The sequence below is a fragment of the Sceloporus undulatus genome, chromosome 6, assembly GCF_019175285.1.
Source record: "Sceloporus undulatus isolate JIND9_A2432 ecotype Alabama chromosome 6, SceUnd_v1.1, whole genome shotgun sequence".
In the NCBI taxonomy this organism is placed as follows: domain Eukaryota; kingdom Metazoa; phylum Chordata; class Lepidosauria; order Squamata; family Phrynosomatidae; genus Sceloporus; species Sceloporus undulatus.
This window is the reverse complement of record NC_056527.1, coordinates 71,692,320-71,709,656: the sequence shown is the minus strand read 5'-3', so window position 1 is coordinate 71,709,656 and position 17,337 is coordinate 71,692,320. Positions and strand designations below refer to the sequence as shown.

At 47.4% G+C, this 17,337-nt stretch overlaps 1 protein-coding gene across 2 annotated transcripts in view; it reads left to right on the top strand.

Moving 5' to 3' along the window:
• The window catches only part of IKZF1 (IKAROS family zinc finger 1), a 150,492-nt gene that overhangs the window by 80,444 nt on the left and 52,711 nt on the right, over positions 1–17,337 (top strand). The window contains exon 4 of one of the 2 annotated variants that reach the window (XM_042476757.1): positions 5,445–5,504. The exons of the other annotated variant lie outside the window; for it this stretch is intronic. Within the exon in view, the coding sequence (XP_042332691.1) occupies positions 5,445–5,504 (60 nt within the window). The remainder of the gene's footprint in view (positions 1–5,444; positions 5,505–17,337) is intronic. 2 annotated transcript variants of the gene reach the window in all.

The window sequence follows — 17,337 nt, the reverse complement described above, 5'->3', positions numbered from 1 at the left end:
TTAATATAAATCTAAATGCTCTAACAACATCCTTGACTGAAATGAATAGGAGCTGCACATGAACCAGAAATTTCTTTTTTACAACTCCCCTTTATTTTGAACAGGAGAGCATGTTATTATATTTGCATTTTCCCACACAATTTTAAATGCTTATGCTGAATGTGCTCTGGATATTAATCAAAGTTTCTTCAGAGAACAGCTAAATGCATCCAATCAAATAAAATAAAAGACTGTGAATATTCCCTCTGATACTTTTCGTGGTGGGTTACAGACGGGCAAAAAGGGGTGTATTCATGACGTCATGAAGGTAGAGCCTTCAGACGGCCCTTACCTGAATGCCGTCATGAACACGCCCCCCGCACGCCCCAAGCGGGAAGAAGCGGCATTAAAAAGGTGCTGCTTTTTTCCGCTTCTTTTCTGTTTGATGTGTACGTGCGCAGCTCCGTCTGTAAGCTGCTGCACCGATACGTCAGAATTGCCCCGCCGCAAATATAAGTTGCCCGTTTAAAAGCTCCGTGTCAGCTGTGTCGCATAATGGGTCAGGTTCCCGGGACATGCGTGGTTTGCAGTCAAGCTTTAATTGCAACGTCCGATGCCATGCAGCTGTGGAAGCTGTGGCACAGCTGCGGCGCATTTTAAGCCTCGTAACCCTAACCCTAGAGCCACTTGTGCGCATGCGTTGCTAGAACCGCGGGAAGTTGTAAGTTTTGCCGGCGGATGTTTTGGTTGTAGAAAGTGATAAGGGAAAGTTTGGAATTTAAAGTGTCCCCCTACACACATTTCTGCGCCATTTTCACCTGGGAACGGGCACAGTTCGGCTGCTCCTGGCACAGCTGTGTGGCGGCTCCCCTTTGCCACCAGGCAGGATGGCTCAGCCATCCACCAGCACCCCGAAAAAAGGCATGGAGACATCTTGGTCTCATACTGAGACGGCTGACCTGATAGCTATATGGTCCCAGCCAAACATTCTGCAGAAACTGGAGCAGTCCTACCTGAATGCTGACACATATCGAGATGTGGAAGAAGCCATGAGAGCTGCTGCACCGGTACACCAGAATTGCTACGCCGCTAATTTAAGTTGCCCATTTAAAAGCTCCGTGTCTGCTGCGTCACATAATGAGTTGGGGTCTTGGAACATGCGCAGTTTGCAGTCAGGCTTTAATTGCAGCGTCCGCTGCCATGCAGGTGTGGAAGCTGCAGCACAGCTGCAGCGCATTTTAAGACTCGTAACCCTAACCCTAACCCTAACCCTAACCCTAGAGAAACATGTACGCATGCGCTGCTTGGAAAGTTCGTACTTTAAAGTGCACCCCTACACACATTCCTGTGCCATTTTCACCTAACAATAAAAAACGCTAAAACTGTAAATATTGACATATGTACAAGGGAGGTGATGCGGGATGGCAGGGGGACAGCGGTGGCAGCGGAGACAGCTGTGGCTGCGCATTGCAGATTCAGCAGGAGCGCGGGGACCAAAGGAGAGGAGGCATCTATGATGCTGCTGAGACTGGCAAAGTGCAAGCGGACAAGGATGCCAACACCAGCTGATCACCAGCTGGCAGGAGACCACCTTTGTTCTTGGGCAGAGCGAGGGGAAAAGTTTTAAAGGGGCTTGGGCACTTTAAATATGCCCATAGGCTTTCTGCCGCCGCCGCTTAGCGCTGCAGCTGCGCAGCTGCGCATCCACCAGCCGGCAAAGGAAAAAAAAAGTACTACGAAGGGCGCCCCCCCCCCCGCCCTTTTACAAGGAGCTGTATGCTTTCATTAAAAGTGATGGAAGCATCAGGCCCAACAGACTAGCCACCAGTGGGGAGCGTGTCAGGGTCCCGGCGGGCCAGCCAGCCAGAGCAGAGCCTGTGGTGGTGGAGGAGGAGGAGGAGACCCCGGAGCTTGAATGTGCCCAAGACCTTTTGATGCCCTCTAAACTTGCCCCCAAAGGCAAAGGGCAACTAGAGGGGGCCTGGGATCAAGGGGCAGGGAGCACTGACAAGGCACTAGGTCCCATGATGTCCCATAAAGACATCATTTCGCCTCCCAGGGCATGTGTTCCCTCCCAGCCCTATCTACTCTATTTTACCCTTCCTGTTCTCTCCTCCCACCATGCCTGGCTCACTGGTCCCCAAACCAGCAATCTCCAAACGCCTGGAAGGACAGAGTTTGGACATTGCTACCTCACAGCACTCCTGCCTAGCTTTAGACTGCACAGTTGCGCCTAAGCTGTCCCATTCACACTCACAGCCACACTGCCGCAGTTGCGCATAATTAACCACACAATTTTTTTTAAAAAATAAACTTTTTTATTAATACAAACAATAAAATTTTTTTTTACTATATACAATATATACAAAGGGAAGGGGGAGGGTGAAGGGGAGTGGTGAAGGGGGGATGGCAGAGGGGGCAGGGGAGGGAAACTGCTTCAGGGAGGGGGAGGCGGTGGTGGGGCAGGCAGCCGGCGGAGGATCTCTTGGAGGGTCTCTTCCATGGAGGACATTCTCTCCGTCAGCTTCTCCACCTTGTCCTCCAAGGCAGAGAACCTCCGCTCCGTCCGGTTCTCTATGGGGGGAAAAGAAAGAGGATGGTTAGGATCAGCCTGTGGAGCCCATCACCCTCTCCCCCAGGCAGGGTTTCTGGGGACCCTCTCTGCCTTCCCTCGGTTCACCTCCACACTTACCTTGCTGCCGGGCTTGAAGCAGATGATCCATGGCCCTGGCATCCAGGGCCAAGTCCTCTGGATGGCCAGGCAGGCGGCGGCTCAGGCCAGGCTCCTCTTCCTCGGTGGCAGCAACAACAGCGAGGACTTCAAGCCCTGGAAAAAAGGAAGGAAAGGCCCAAGTTACCATGCTGGCATGGCAGACGAGGGCACAAGTGTCGTGGGGGCTGCAGTCAGGCAACCCCCACCCTCACCCTGGGGACCTACCTGCCGCCAGAGGAGCCTGCTCTGGCTGTGGAGGGGCCACAGCAGCTGGCCCTGGCTGTGGCCCACCCTCAGGGACATCCTCGTCCCCCGAGGATGGTGGAGAGGGCGACCTGGCAGGGTGCCCTCCCTCCCTCCGCCTCCGCCTCGGCCGCACGCCTGCAGAAGGGAAGAGGAGGGATGGCATTGGCACCATGCAGGAAGGAGAGGAGGGCAAGGGAAGGGTCAAGGAGGGTAGGACAGGGCATGGCAAGAGCTCTGACTTACCTAGAGGACGGCGATCTTCCGGTCTGGGCCTATCTCCCCTGACCCACAGGTCCTTCAGCCGCGAGAAGAATGGTGGCTGCCTGTCAACCAGGGGCACCTCTCCGAAATCCTGCAGGGTTTCAAAGAACGCTGCCTTGAGAGTTTTAAATTTAACTCTACATTGGTGCAGCGTTCTTTGAAACCCTTGGTTTCGGAGGGCACGAGATGCCTCGAGAAAATGCCCCCGGTTGGGCTTGTTGGTGTTAGCCATCACTCTCCTCGCAGCTGCCTGTGGCATCAGGGAGTCTAGGAGGATCCCGACTTCCTCATCGGTCCAGTAAGCGATGCGGATCGGGACCCTCCTGCGTGGCGCTGCCATGTCGATCGCCGTCCTGGGGTCTTACACAGTTGCGCACGGGTATATATGGGCACCTGCGGCTCAGGGCCGTTAGGCCACGGTGGTCCTAGGCCAATGAAAGTTTTCAGAGAAGCAGTTTGAATCTTTCCCCCAATAGATGTTGATACATTGATACATTCAAATGGGCCATTAGGAAAGCTTGAATTTGAGGGGGATTGATACATTGTCAAAGGGGCAATTGGCAGTTGGAGCTGATGTATCTTTTTGCCCCAGGAAAACAGACGCCAGGAGACCTTTTGTGTGTGTGTGTTTGTGTGTGTCCCCCTCAGGCACGTGGCAAAACATGCCCACAGCACAGATCAGGAATGATAGGCAGAGTCAAACTGTGGATAATGGGATACATTTATTCATGTGCTTATCTTCTTGTGTGGTCACATGTCCCTTGCAGGATGACAGAATAGGAGCAAGGATGCCAACATTAGTTGATCACCAGCTGGCAAGAGGGCACCTTTGTTCTTGGCCAGGGCGGGGGAAAAAGTTTAAAGGGGCTTGGGCACTTTGGCTTTCTGCCGCTGCTTAGCGCTGTAGCTGCGCAACTGCGCATCCGCCAGCCGGCAAAAGAAAAAAAAAGCCGCGGTTTGGGCCGCCCATGCGGAAGCTGCCTCTCTTTTTGCGGCGTCCTCCGAGGCGGCGGTATGGAAGCTACGGGTCCGAAACGGACCCAGGTGAGGCGTCTTCGCTGCCCCCCGTGTGGAAGCCCCAACACCTGAAGCACGCCCCCGGGGCGGGCCGTCTGGAGACTCTGTATTCAGCTGAATACACCTCCAAGACGTCCTCCCCTGCCCGTCTGTATCCCGCCCTTATGTGGTTGGCATTGAAGTCTCCATTTCAGAGTATGCACAAAGAAAAGGAACCACAAAGCTCTGGAGTTGGGTGGAGCTCCTTTCCCTAGTTATTCAGCAGAGGATAACTTATTTGGTGGGAAGCTACTTCACAGAAATGATTACTTGGAAATCAGACTGCAAAGAAAGGGTATAAATTAACACAAAGAAGTTGGTAGGCTTAATTCCTGACTAGTAAGAATGAGATGGTTCTTGAGATCCCTTCCAGTTTTGTATTCTAAGAAAAATAATAATATAATATAATAAAATTTTATTTATATCCCGCCTCTCTATCAAAGATAATTCAGTGCTCCTTACAATGATTGTGTTGCTGTTGTTGTTGTTGCTTTTGCTGTTGTTGTTATCCTTTACAAAAAGCTGCCTCCCTAGACTGGAGACCTAGTAGCATGTCTACCCACATGACCTACTTTGGATTAGTAGCCTTTCCCTTTGTTCACAGGATATCCTGGGAAATGCAAGTCAGAGAAATGGCCCAGGGCTTAGAATCCTCTCCAAAATACATTTCTGCATTAGGTGGATGGGGAGACATGGTTCTTAAACTAATATAAAACTTACCTATTTTGTAGAGTAGATATGACTTGTTATGTGTTTTTTTTAAATGGGCCTGTGTACTAGGTAGACATGTTGAAAGCATAAATCTGTTCCCTTTAAAACAGGTTGATTTACATGTGTTGCTAACTATTATCCTTATTCTAGCCCATCAGAAACAACCACAACCAATGTTGTTAGAATACCTTTGTTCTTGTTTGTTTTGCACCTGAATATTTCTAATCACAGTTCTTTCAATTATGCTAACATTTCCACCAATCAAATCTAAAATGCTGGTAGATTGTGAATGTCCCTAGTACATTCACAAAAGTAGATACTATAAGTCTTTGTTTCTGTACTGTAATTTCTTTCTGTGTTTTATCTCTATTGGTAGTGATACCTGTGTCTTTCATGGAAGCACTGTCTTTTATGGTTCATTGACTTGCGCTGCTGGCCACCTTACAACCTAGCATCCTGTTTGCCTTCTTTATTGCAGCTGCATATAGGGCTGAAGGCTTTAGCGATTTTCACACCATCATCCCCAGATCCTTGTCTTGTAAGTATGCCATGCATGCATTGTCAGTGTATTGCCAAACTTTCCCATCTTGCATGTGGGTTTTTTGTCCCTCTTGCATATCTACTTATCTGTGTTTTGCTGTATTTTAACACCCTTATACTCATTTAGGTTCCTATTTTAGTGTCCCACACTGATACGTAAGATCTTTGGATATAAGATGGGATATAAATATTTTAATAAATAATAAAATACAATGAATTTATTTAGAGGGGGAAAACACTCACTTATCTAGTAGTATTTATTCAAGACTGCCCAGGAAGAGTACATGAAAGAATCGCATTTATTAGAAAGTACCAATAACTGAACACATAGCAACACTGATCCATAGACAAGTGCACGTCAATTAATTTGTATACTGTATTTTCCACAATGCATTTCATCCAAAGCAGTTCACAAAAACAAATAGATATAATAATCTGTAAAAATGTCTGTAATAATTTTGATTCTTTGACTTGCACTGCTGGCCATCTTACAAACTAGCATCCAACAACCTATAATTTCAATATATCATAACCTTAATTCAATTACAGTTCACTTTAAACAATGTTTAAATTATTAAATAAGAATAACTGACACCCAGTTAGTCTTGAGGCATACCTCAGTTAACTGAAAATCTAAGAAAGAAAAGACTTTTACAAAGTCCTTTAAAGTCTGCCCAGCCTCCCTTTTCGTCTTTGTCTTCTATCAAGCTAAAAATTCTTAAAGTATCAACATTTGGAAGAAACACAGACTTTTAGTTTTGAACTTTAGAAACATGTTTGTAACAAATGAAGCAATAAAGCTTGAGTGGAGAAACAGCAGGTTGCTACTATAATCAATCCAATTGGAGCCGTGTATACAACAGGCAAGTTAACCAGCAACTGCCTTTGGAACCTCTTACAGATCATGTGTGAACAACAAAACAGAGACAGAGCATGCATGAACAACAAAACAAAGGGGAGAGCAGATGAGCTTCAATGTTCCCCTACTTCCCCATTCCAGCATGTTGAAAAAGCATAGCTTTATATGTTTGACTATCAGAATGGAAATTATTAGAAGAGTGGAGGCTGATGGGGAAAAAAAGGAGACATGCCTGGATGCATTTTGGAAGAAGAAAAGATTCCAAGTGTATTATTATTATTATTATTACATGTATTAGCTCTGAATAAATAGTTTGTTGAAACATGTTCAAGATGCTCCTCTTTTTTGTGGTGTAGGAAACTGTTGCTATTCTTTCAATGGTAGTTGAAAGATACCAAAGTTTCAATTGAAGAAGTAATGTCTAGTAATGCCTAGTCTGCTTTGCTAACTGTGAGTTCTTCCAAATTGATCTAAAGAAGCATCAGTTCTGACAGTATAGCTTCTTGTGTTTTTCTGGGTTTTGTTGGTGTTCTCTGTGATTTTTCAAAAATTATAACAATTATACTGCAAAAATGCTATTTCACTAATGTACTATAACAATATAATGCTTTAAAAATTGAAAAGAAAAAAGAATGGAATGTATAATATGTGTTATAATTAAAAATAATATCATTCAAAAATGGATATCAAATCATAGAATCATAGAGCTGGAAGAGACCGCAAGGGCCATCCAGTCCAACCCCCCTGCCTTGCAGGAAATCTAAATGAAAGCATCCCCGACAGATGGCCATCCAGCCTTTGATTAAAGACCTCTAAGGAAAGAGACTCCACTTCACTCCGAGGGAGTTCGTTCCACTGTCGAACAGCCCTTACTGTCAGGAAGTTCCTCCTAATGTTGAGGTAGAATCTCTTTTCCTGTAGCTTGCATCCATTGCTCCGGGTCCTAGTCTCTGGAGCAGCAGAAAACAAGTTAGCTCTCTCCTCAATATGACATCCCTTCAAGTATTTAAACAATGACCTTTTACATTCATCTACTGACATGAGCTCCAGCTGTAACCAATTCCCTGGTTAACAACCAGTAAATGAACATTTGCCACTTCGTCACATCTGGACATTTTCCTTTAGGCTTTATTTCTCAACACCAGTTTTTCAACATCCTTTTTAAATTGTGGTGCCCAGAACTGGACACAATATTCCAGGTGGGGCCTGACCAGGGCAGAATAGAGTGGCACTATTACTTCCCTTGATCTAGACCAGGGGTCGGCAACCTACAGCCCACGGGCCGGATCTGGCCCAGTGAGGCCTTGGAACCGGCCCCAGCCCGGTCCTGCCACTGATTGCCGCTGGGCGCGCTCATGTGGCCATTGCCGCAACTGCTAATGCACGCGGCCGGCGGCCACTCACCTCCTTCTCCTCCTCGGCAGCACCGCCCTCCTCCTCAGCAGCGCTGCCCTCCTCCGTGTGACTGTGCCGCCCGCGGCACTTGCCTGGGCAGGCAACAGCCCGCACTCACCCTGCTAGCACGCCCACGCATGGGGCTAGAAAAGAGGAGCTTGTCCTCTTTGGCCAGCCAGCCATAGGGGACGAGCTCTTCTTTTTTAGCCCCTTGTGGCTTCAACAGCACACGCTTGCCCAGCTAGCGTGCCCACACGCGGGGCTGGAAAGAGGGCCCTCGTCCCCTTTGCCTGGCTGGCCAATGGCTGAAGAGCAGGGGCGGGGCTGTTTCCAGCCCCAGTGTGCCATTGGCCAGCGCCAAAGAGCAGGCGGAGCTTTGGAGGAGGAAGAGGCAGAGGAGGACCAATGAGGGGTGGGCATCTGGGCCAGGGGGAGGGGGAGCGCCATTTCCAAATGGTGCTGAGGAGCAGGAAGTGGAGAGGTGAGTTGCCATTTCGGCTCTACCTTATTTCTTTTATTTTTAAATTATTTTTATTATTAAAAATAAATAACCTTTCCTTTTTATTTTACTTTATTTTTATTGTTAAAAATAAACAACCCTGCCTTTTTATTTTATTTTATTATTATTATTAAAAATAAACAACCCTGCCTTTTTTATTATTAAAAATAAACAACCCTGCCTTGTTTTAACAATGATAGTGATGATGATGAAGATGTTGATATTGATATCAGCTGGCTTCTGAGGCCTGCGCGCACTGTTTCTGAAGCTGAGACGGTGTGACTTTCCAAAGTGCATTTGGGTGCTTTGAATGCTAACAAGCCTACCTTGCTTGGGCAATGATAGTGATGATGATGAGGATGGTGATCTTGATATCAATCAGCTTCTGAGGCATGCGCTCACTCTTTCTGAAGGCAAGACAGTGTGACTTTCCAAAGTGTGCTTTTTGTGTATTTTTGGAGCTTTTAATGCTAACAGGTCTGCCTCGGATAGTGATGATGATGATGGTGGTGAAGATGATATCAGTCAGTTTCTGAGACATGCACTCACTCTTTCTGAAGGTGAGACAGTGTGACTTTCCAACGTGGATTTCTGTGTCTTTCATGGAAGCACTGTCTTTTATGGTTCATTGACTTGCGCTGCTGGCCACCTTACAACCATTTTACAAGCTTGGTTGCCAAAAAAGTCATGGGAAACCTTGTCAAAGGCCTTACTGAAATCAAGATATACTATATGCACAGCATTCCCTTCATCTACCAAGCTGGTAATTTTATCAAAGAAAGAGATTAAATTTGTCTGGCATGACTTGTTTCTCTGAAACCCATGTTGAGTTTTTGTGATTATGGAATTGCCATCTTGATGTTCACAGACTCTTTGTTTAATTATCTGCTCTAGAATCTTTCCTGGTATAGATGTCAGTCTAACTGGATGATAATTGTTGGAATCCTCTTTTTTTCCCTTTTTGAAGATGGGGACAACATTTGCCCTCCTCCAGTCTGCTGGGATTTCTCCTGTTTTCCAGGAGTTTTCAAAGATTATTGCCAATGGCTCCGATGTTACATTTGCCAATTCTTTTAATACCCTTGGATGGAGTTCATCTGGTCCTGGAGACTTAAATTCATTTAGATTAACAAGGCATTCCTCTACTATCTCTTTACTTATTCTGTGCTGAAATTCCCCTATTCTGTCCTCTGCTCCATTATTCTCAGGTTGAGCACCCTTTTCCTTTTCTGAGAAGACTGAGGCAAAGAAGGTATTGAGTAATTCTGCCTTTTCTCTGTCCCCTGTTAACATTTTGCCATCTTCTCAACGCAGTGGCCCTACCATTTTGTTCTTCTTCCTCTTGCTGCGGACATATCCATAAAAGCCCTTTTTGTTGTTCTTAACCTCTCTAGCAAGTCTGAGTTCATTCTGTGCTTTAGCTTTTCTGACTTTACCCCTACACATGCCTGCTATTTCTTTGAATTCCTTTTTCGTGATTTCCCCCTTTTTCTTATACATGCTCTGTTTAAAACTTAGTTCAGTTAAAAGTTCCTTAATCATCCATCCTGGTTTCTTGAGACACCTCCCATTTTTCTTTCTCACTGGAACTGTTTGAAATTGTGCCTTCAGTATCTCCATTTTGAGAAAGTCCCATCCATCCTGAACTCCTTTATCTTTTAGTATTTCTGACCACAGGAGCGCCCTCAATACTTCTCTAAGTTTACTGAAATTCCCTCTCCTAAAGTCTAGAATGTGTGTCTGACTATGCCTGACTTCTCCTTTCCACTGTATTACAAACTCCAGGAGAACATGGTCACTTCTACCTAAGGATCCCACCACTTGCACCCCATTAACCACGTCATCCTTGTTGGTTAGGATCAGATCTAAAATAGCTGATCCCCTTGTTGCCTCTTCCACCTTTTGGACAATGAAATTGTCTTCGAAGCAAGTGAGGAATTTGCTAGATCTTGAGGATTTATTTATTTATTTAATGTATTTATACCCTGCTCTTCAGTCCCAAAGGCTATCAGAACAGCTTAGAATTATTATGTTTAATTAGATGGTTCCCTGCCCTCAGGCTTACAATCTAAAAGACACGACACAAAAGGAGAAGGGAATGGTGGTGGGAAAGGGGATCAGGTCCAGTGGTTATTGTCTCCCTCTAAGGCTTGGACCAAGGTAGATGGACTGGAGAGAGAGCTCTTCTTCTTCAGGCTAGCCCTGGTGGAGCCGGGCCTGCCTGTTCCCTCACAGGCCGAAGGATGACAGTTAGCATAGAGGGAGGGCTCTCTTCTTCAGGCAAGGCCTGATGGAGCTGGGCCTGCCTGGTCACTCCCTCACAGGCTGAAGAATGACAGTTATCATGGAGGAAGAGCTCTCTATCTTCAGGCTAGCCCTGGTGGGGCTGGGCCTGCCTGTTCACTTCCTCGCAGGCTGAAGGATGATTTCTAGGAAATATCAGAATAGTTGAAGTCATCCATTACTACTACATCTCTCCTTTCTGAGTGTGTGGTCATCTATTCTAGAAAAACAACATCTAATTCCTCCATCTGACTTGAGGGTCTGTAGTAGACTCCCACAATAACATCCCTGTTGCTTCCCTCCCCTTTAATTTTTATCCAGATGCTCTCCGCCTGGCTTCCAGTATTGATGTCCTGGATCTCTTCACTGGTGTAAATGTCCCTGACATATAAAACTATTCCTTCTCCTTTCCTGTTTGGCCTGTTTCTCTTTAAAAGGTTATATCCCTCTATTTCTACATTCCAATCATGAGACTCATCCCACCAGGTTTCAGTGATGCCTATTATATCATATTTACTTTATTGTGCTAGGAGTTCAAGTTTATCTTGCTTTTTTCCCATGCTCTGTGCATTAGTGTAGAGACATCACACACCACGGGTCTTCTTTACTTGCTTCCTGTGCAAGTTTTTTTGCCTCCCACTGTTGGGTCATTGCATGGTTTGTCTTGTTCCCTCTATGACAGTTTTACCATTTTCTCCAACCCTTTTGCCTTCCAGAATACTGTCTCCCTCCCCCACATAACTCAGTTTAAAGCCCTCCTGATCAAATTTTTGAGACTATTGGCAAAAAGGTTTTTGCCAACTGGCGTGAGATGTAACCCATCCCTTGCCAGACGTCCCTCCTCATGGAACCTCAGAATGAAGGAATACCTAGGAGTTGGAGTTGAAGCTGAGAGCATGTGACTTGCCCAAGGTCACCCAGTGAATTTCTATGGTGAAGTGAGAGGCTAGAGTTCTAATCCCAGCTCAGTCATGTAAATCCACAGGGTGACATTGGGTAATTCACATGCTCTCATCTTCAACGTCAACTCCTAGGTATTCCTTCATGGTAGAAGGAGGGATTGGATGACCCCTGGGAATCACTTCGAATGTCACCTTGTGGATTTACATGACTGAGCTGGGATTAGAAATCTAGCCTCCCAGTTCACCATAGAAATTCACTGGGCAAGTCACATGCTCTCAGCTTCAACTGCAACTCCTAGGGATTCCTTCATGGTAGAAAAGGGGGGTTGAATGACCCCTGGGAATCCCTTCGAATGCTAGGTTTTATCCATGGCAGAACTCCTGCCATTGCACCACCCCTGCCCCTTCTTCTCTTCTGTGAGGGTCACACTCTCTCAGTCTCAGAGGCAGGGCATGACAAACCTCTCTCTCCAGTTCTCTCAAGCTGATGCTAAGGCAAACCTACTTTTATTTTGCATTTTATTTTTTTAAATATGTTTTTGGCAAGGAGAGTTCAGAATACCATGAATGAGAGAGTGTGATGTATCTAAAAAGGGGGTTGGATGAGATGACCCTTGGGAATCCCTTCCAATGCTAAGATTCCTCCATGGCAGAATTCCTGCTTGGCAGAAGAGCATTGCCATTTGCCACCCCACCCCACCCCCATCTCTTCTGTGGGGGTCACACTGTCTCAGCTTCAGGGGCAGCCCATGGCAAAACTCCTCTTTATGCCAAGAAAACCCTTGGTTGGTCACATCATCCAGTGCCATCATGAGGTTGAACAGAGGGTCAGACTACATGTCCTCTAGGATCCTATGTTTTCCTATGTATTCCTTCATAGCAGAAGGGGGTTGGACTGGATGGTCCTTGAGATTTCCCCCAATGCTACCATTTCTTGTTTGGGCTTCAATCAAAGTTTATTTGTTGAGACTGGGTGGTTTTTTTGTGTGTGTTTATGTGTGTGCCTTCAGGTGTGCCATGTGTGTGTGTGTCTGTGCGTGCCAAGATGACCCTTGGGAATCCCTTCCAATGCTAGGAATTCCTGCCATTGCACCCCATGTGATGTTCACACTCTGTCAGGCAGAGCATGACAAACCTCTCAAGGTGATGCTAAGGCAAGTCTATTTTTATTTTGCATTTAAATTTTTTAATTTTTTTGAAAAGGCGAGTTCAGAATATCCATGAGTGATGGTAAAGCAAACCTATCATGCATTTTATTATTTTATTTTTGGCAAGGAGAGTTCAGAATACCATGAATGAGAGAGTGTGATGTATCCAAAAAGAGGGTTGGATGAAATGACCCTTGGGAATCCCTTCCAATGCTAGGATTTCACCCCAACGCCTTTCTTGTTTTCTGTGAGAATTTGAATGGCAGAGCATGACATAAAGGGGAGAAGGTCTTATCCACCACCACCTACACACAAAATGCTCTCCCCTTTTGTTCTCTTTTGTTTGTCAAAGCAAAGCTGGGGGCAAAGCTGGGGGGACATCACCCTAACAAAGGAAATAGCCTCTGGTAAAAGCCAGTATGAATGGTAGCTTTTCTTATGTAAAATACCCAAATCCTGGCCATCGAATTGTCAGCTGAAAGGTCTCGTCTCTTCACTTCATTTGGAAATGATTAAAAATAAAAATTCTTACTCATTGATCGAGAAGTGCTCAGAATTTCTTCTCTTTAAAATGCTTTTGAAATTTCCGAATAATAGGTATTTCTACCAGTTTCTACTGTTTTTCGAATTTTGACGAATATTCTTTCTTCTTTGTGGTCTCTGTGAATCATACAAATGGGTTGTACTGCACCTGTGAGACTTGGGATTGCTCTGACCAAAAATCCACAACAACTTAATGTAAAACAAAAAGTTTATTGTAAAGAATAAGGTAGAAGCACCTTGGACCACGTCTTTGCTGAATCTGGAGAACTCCAGATAGAGACAGCACTTTAAAATCCCCCAGACACCTCCCCTTTGGTTGCTTTTTCCAAAGACACTTTCTTCTGTTCAGCTTTGATGTAAAATTCCTCCCTTTGTGCTGAAGGGGGGAAGAAGGGGGGGAGTAACCATTTGGTTCCTAGTTCCTTTGACTAGGAGAGATCTAAGGATGTATGCATCTAGGGTATCTGTTACCCATCCAGCCCTCATAAAACTGCCTGTCTGCAATACGTGACCATTCGGCCCATTCCCCATGGTGGCAGTCCTCCTTCCCAAATATGCCTATCTATCTATATCACTAGTCCCACTCTATATATGCTTATCTATCTCTATCCCTATTTGTGTGTGAGAGCCTATTCACTGGCCCCCATTCTGCAGTCTGTCTGTCTATCTATCTATCTATCTATCTATCTATCTATCTATCTATCTATCTATCTATCTATCTATCTATCTATCATCTATCTATCTATCTATCTATGTAGCTCTACAAATCTCATGGCAGAATACACCCTGAATGATTGCCTGAAGGTGGATTCTGACACGCAGTGCTGTTCGGAAACTTCTGGAATCACTGGGCAAAGTTAACTTTGCAACTTTTAGCAACTTTTTGGCGGTAGCTCCGCCCATCCCTTATAAAGCCCCTGGTTTCCCGCTCTTTCCCAGTTCCTTTTTTCCGCCGCATTAGCTGCTTGAGGGAAGTTCACTTGTGCTTCTTTTGACTCCTCACTGGTAATTTGACTTGGACCATTTTTGACCATCGATTTATCTTGACCACCCGCATGCCGTTGACCATTTCAACTCGTTTGATCTCGCTCTTTGGTTTCTGACTCGGCTCTGTCGTTTTTTCCACAATGTCTCCTGCACTGTTCAAGAAATGCAATGTTTGTGGCAGGAAGGCTCTGGTGCAAGATCCTCATTCCTTCTGTCTGCTGTGCCTTGGTGAGGCTCATAACACCAAAGCTTGCCTTCTCTGCAAGTCGATGACTCTGCAGGCTCGGAAGAACTATGAGTCCGGTCTCACGACGGCCATTTATCATGGGGTCCTTAAGCTCCAGGAGGTTACCCGGTCCATCTCGGCCCCTGCCTCTGTCTCGGCCCCTGCGACCGTATCTGCTCCGGCAACCGTGTCCCTGGCCAAGAGCCCCTCCGCTCCGCCAACCACAACTTCTTCATTGGCTGCCCCTGTGGCACGTGGTTCTGCTGAACTCAGTGCCTCCGCTGATGTGGCCCATGGCTCAGAAAAGCCCAGTGCCACCGACAGACCCTCCAAGCGTCCCCCCAAGACCACTGGGACCGAGGGTTCTAGCCATCCTCCTCCGGTAAGAAGACCCGGTTGAGTGGCACATCCACAGCAAGGTCCCTACACCGCCCTGCATTCCTCTCCTGCCATCGTTGGAGGACATCGTCAAGCGCTCATGGGAGGCCCCTGCCTCATTAGTCGGGTCCACTAAGAAGATAGAGTCTCTCTATAAGATCTCCCCGACGCACTGCTCCTGGTTGTCAATGCACCCGAAGCAGAATTCGGCGATTGTGGAGGGATCACAGCAAGCCTTCACACCGAAGATGGCCACTTCACCGGTGGACCAGGAGGCCATGAAAATAGATGGGCTGGCCAAGAAGGCCTACTCTGCCTCTGCGCTGGCTGTGAAGGCCATTAATTATAACGCCTACATGGGTGCATACATGCAGACCCTCAAGGAAAAGATCTCACCGCTGATTCCCAAGGTACCTGATGATTGCCAACGCAAGCTCGTGGGTATCAGAGACGAGGCCCACTCCATCGGGAGTTGGCTTATCACCCTCTCTCGTAATGTGGCCGACTGCTCTGGGAGGGCAATGGTGGCATCGGTGGCCCTTCGATGCCATGCTTGGCTCCGTGGTTCGGACATGAACCCCAACGCAAGGGGTGCCATAGAAGACATGCCATTTGATGATTCTGACTTGTTTCATGCTGAGACCGACGACCGTCTCAACCACAAGTACCGGATAAAGGCGGCTGCCAAAAAACACGGTATGTCCTCGACCTCCTCGGCTCCGTTTAGGAAGCAACAGCAGCAGTGGCAGGGCCAGGGTCAGAGGTCCTTCCAACAGGACCGTCCCTACCAGCACCAACAACCACAGAGGCAGCGCTACCCTTCTCAATCTTCCTCTTCCTCTAGTCAGCGTAATGCTCCTGCCCGGTACTGAAAGAATCGCCAGCAGAATACTGACCAGGGCAAGAAGAGGTCATGAAGTGCTTTGTCTCGTCTCCCTCCTCTTTCCTGGACAGGTTTAGGCCTTTTGCCAACATCTGGGCCACAATCACCTCCGAGTTTTGGACATAGTCTGCAGGGGTTATGCCCTCAAGTTCGAAGACCGACTGGAGCTATTGTTTCCACCAGCCCCTCAGACACCCTTCTCTGCGAAGTACGCACCTTGTTATCAAAGGGGGCTATCTCCCCTATTGACTCCGACCAGGCCCCTTAATGACTTTTTGTTCTACCATCAGTTCTGCATGGTAACCCTTGCTTCCATCCTTCCCTTATTGCATCAGGGCCTCTGGTTCGCAACCATTGACCTGAAGGACACTTATTTCCATGTGGGAATAAGGGAAAACCATCAGAGATTTCTCGCCTTCGCCATCGGGCACGACATGTACCATTACAATGTCCTTCCCTTCAGCCTCTCCACAGCTCCGAGGGTCTTCACCAGGTGCATGGCTCCAGTAGTGGCCTATCTCCACCAGCACAGCTCCAGAGTCTTCCCCTACTTGGACAATTGGCTTCTCGCAGCACCCACCGTGGAAGAGCTCCAAAGAGATGTCGAGTTTACACTGGAACTCCTGTCCTCCCTGCGGCTCGTGGTCAACCTGGAAAAGTCCCACCTCACCCGTCCAGACACATCAGGTTCAAAGGCACCATCCTCGATTCCGAAGATTGCGTCGCCTATCTCCCTCCGGGCCATTTCTTGTCCCTCTGCTCCTCCGTCAGGACTTGCTTGGTGCACAGACAGGTGAGGGCCAGAGATGTCCAGGTAGCCCTAGGACACATGGCTTCGACAATGTGCGTCACCCCGTGGGCGAGACTTTGGTCCTGACTGCTACAGTCATGGTTCCGGTCGGTCTTCGATGCCATGAAGGACCAGCCATCCAAGTGGCTCACCATTCCAAGGCCTGTTGCCCGCTCCCTTCACTGGTGGCTCAACTCCCGCAACGTCTGCATTGTCATGCCTTTTTCGCCTCCTAAGCACGAGGTAACCCGGACCATGGATGCTTCCATAGAGGGTTGGGGTGTTCACATGCCTGGCCTTCTAGTAAAGGACAAATGGTTCCCGAGCGAGCAGTCTCTCCACATCAACGCCCTTGAGATGCTTGCCATCAAAAAGGCCTTGAGAGCATTCGAATCCAGCCTCTGCAACAGGGTAGTCCAGCTGTTGACAGACAACACCACGGTCATGTACTACCTCAACAAGCAGGGTAGTACCAGATCCCGAACCTTGCTGGACATTACCCTCAGGATCTGGGACTGGTGCACTGCAAGACAGATCCTCCTCCAGGCGATTCACCTACCAGGAGAGGAGAACGAATTGGCCGACCAGCTCAGCAGGTCTTCCACTGTCTTCTATGAGTGGAGACTCCATCCCGAGATGGTCAGCGACCTATTCCGTCAGTGGGGAACCCCCCAGATCGACCTCTTTGTGACCGCTCGCAACAGCCATTGTCCCCAGTTCTGCTCCTGGGTGTGCAGCGAGAACTCCCTTGGAGATGTGTTCGGCTTCGCTTGGTCAAGAGAGATGCTCTATGCCTTCCCTCCGTTCCCATTGATCACCAGGGTGGTCTCCAAGATGACAGTGGACCACTTGGATGCCATCCTGATCACTCCTTGGTGGCCGAGACAGCCGTGGTTCCCATCCCTGCTTCACCTCTCCTGGAGAGACCTCCGCCTCGA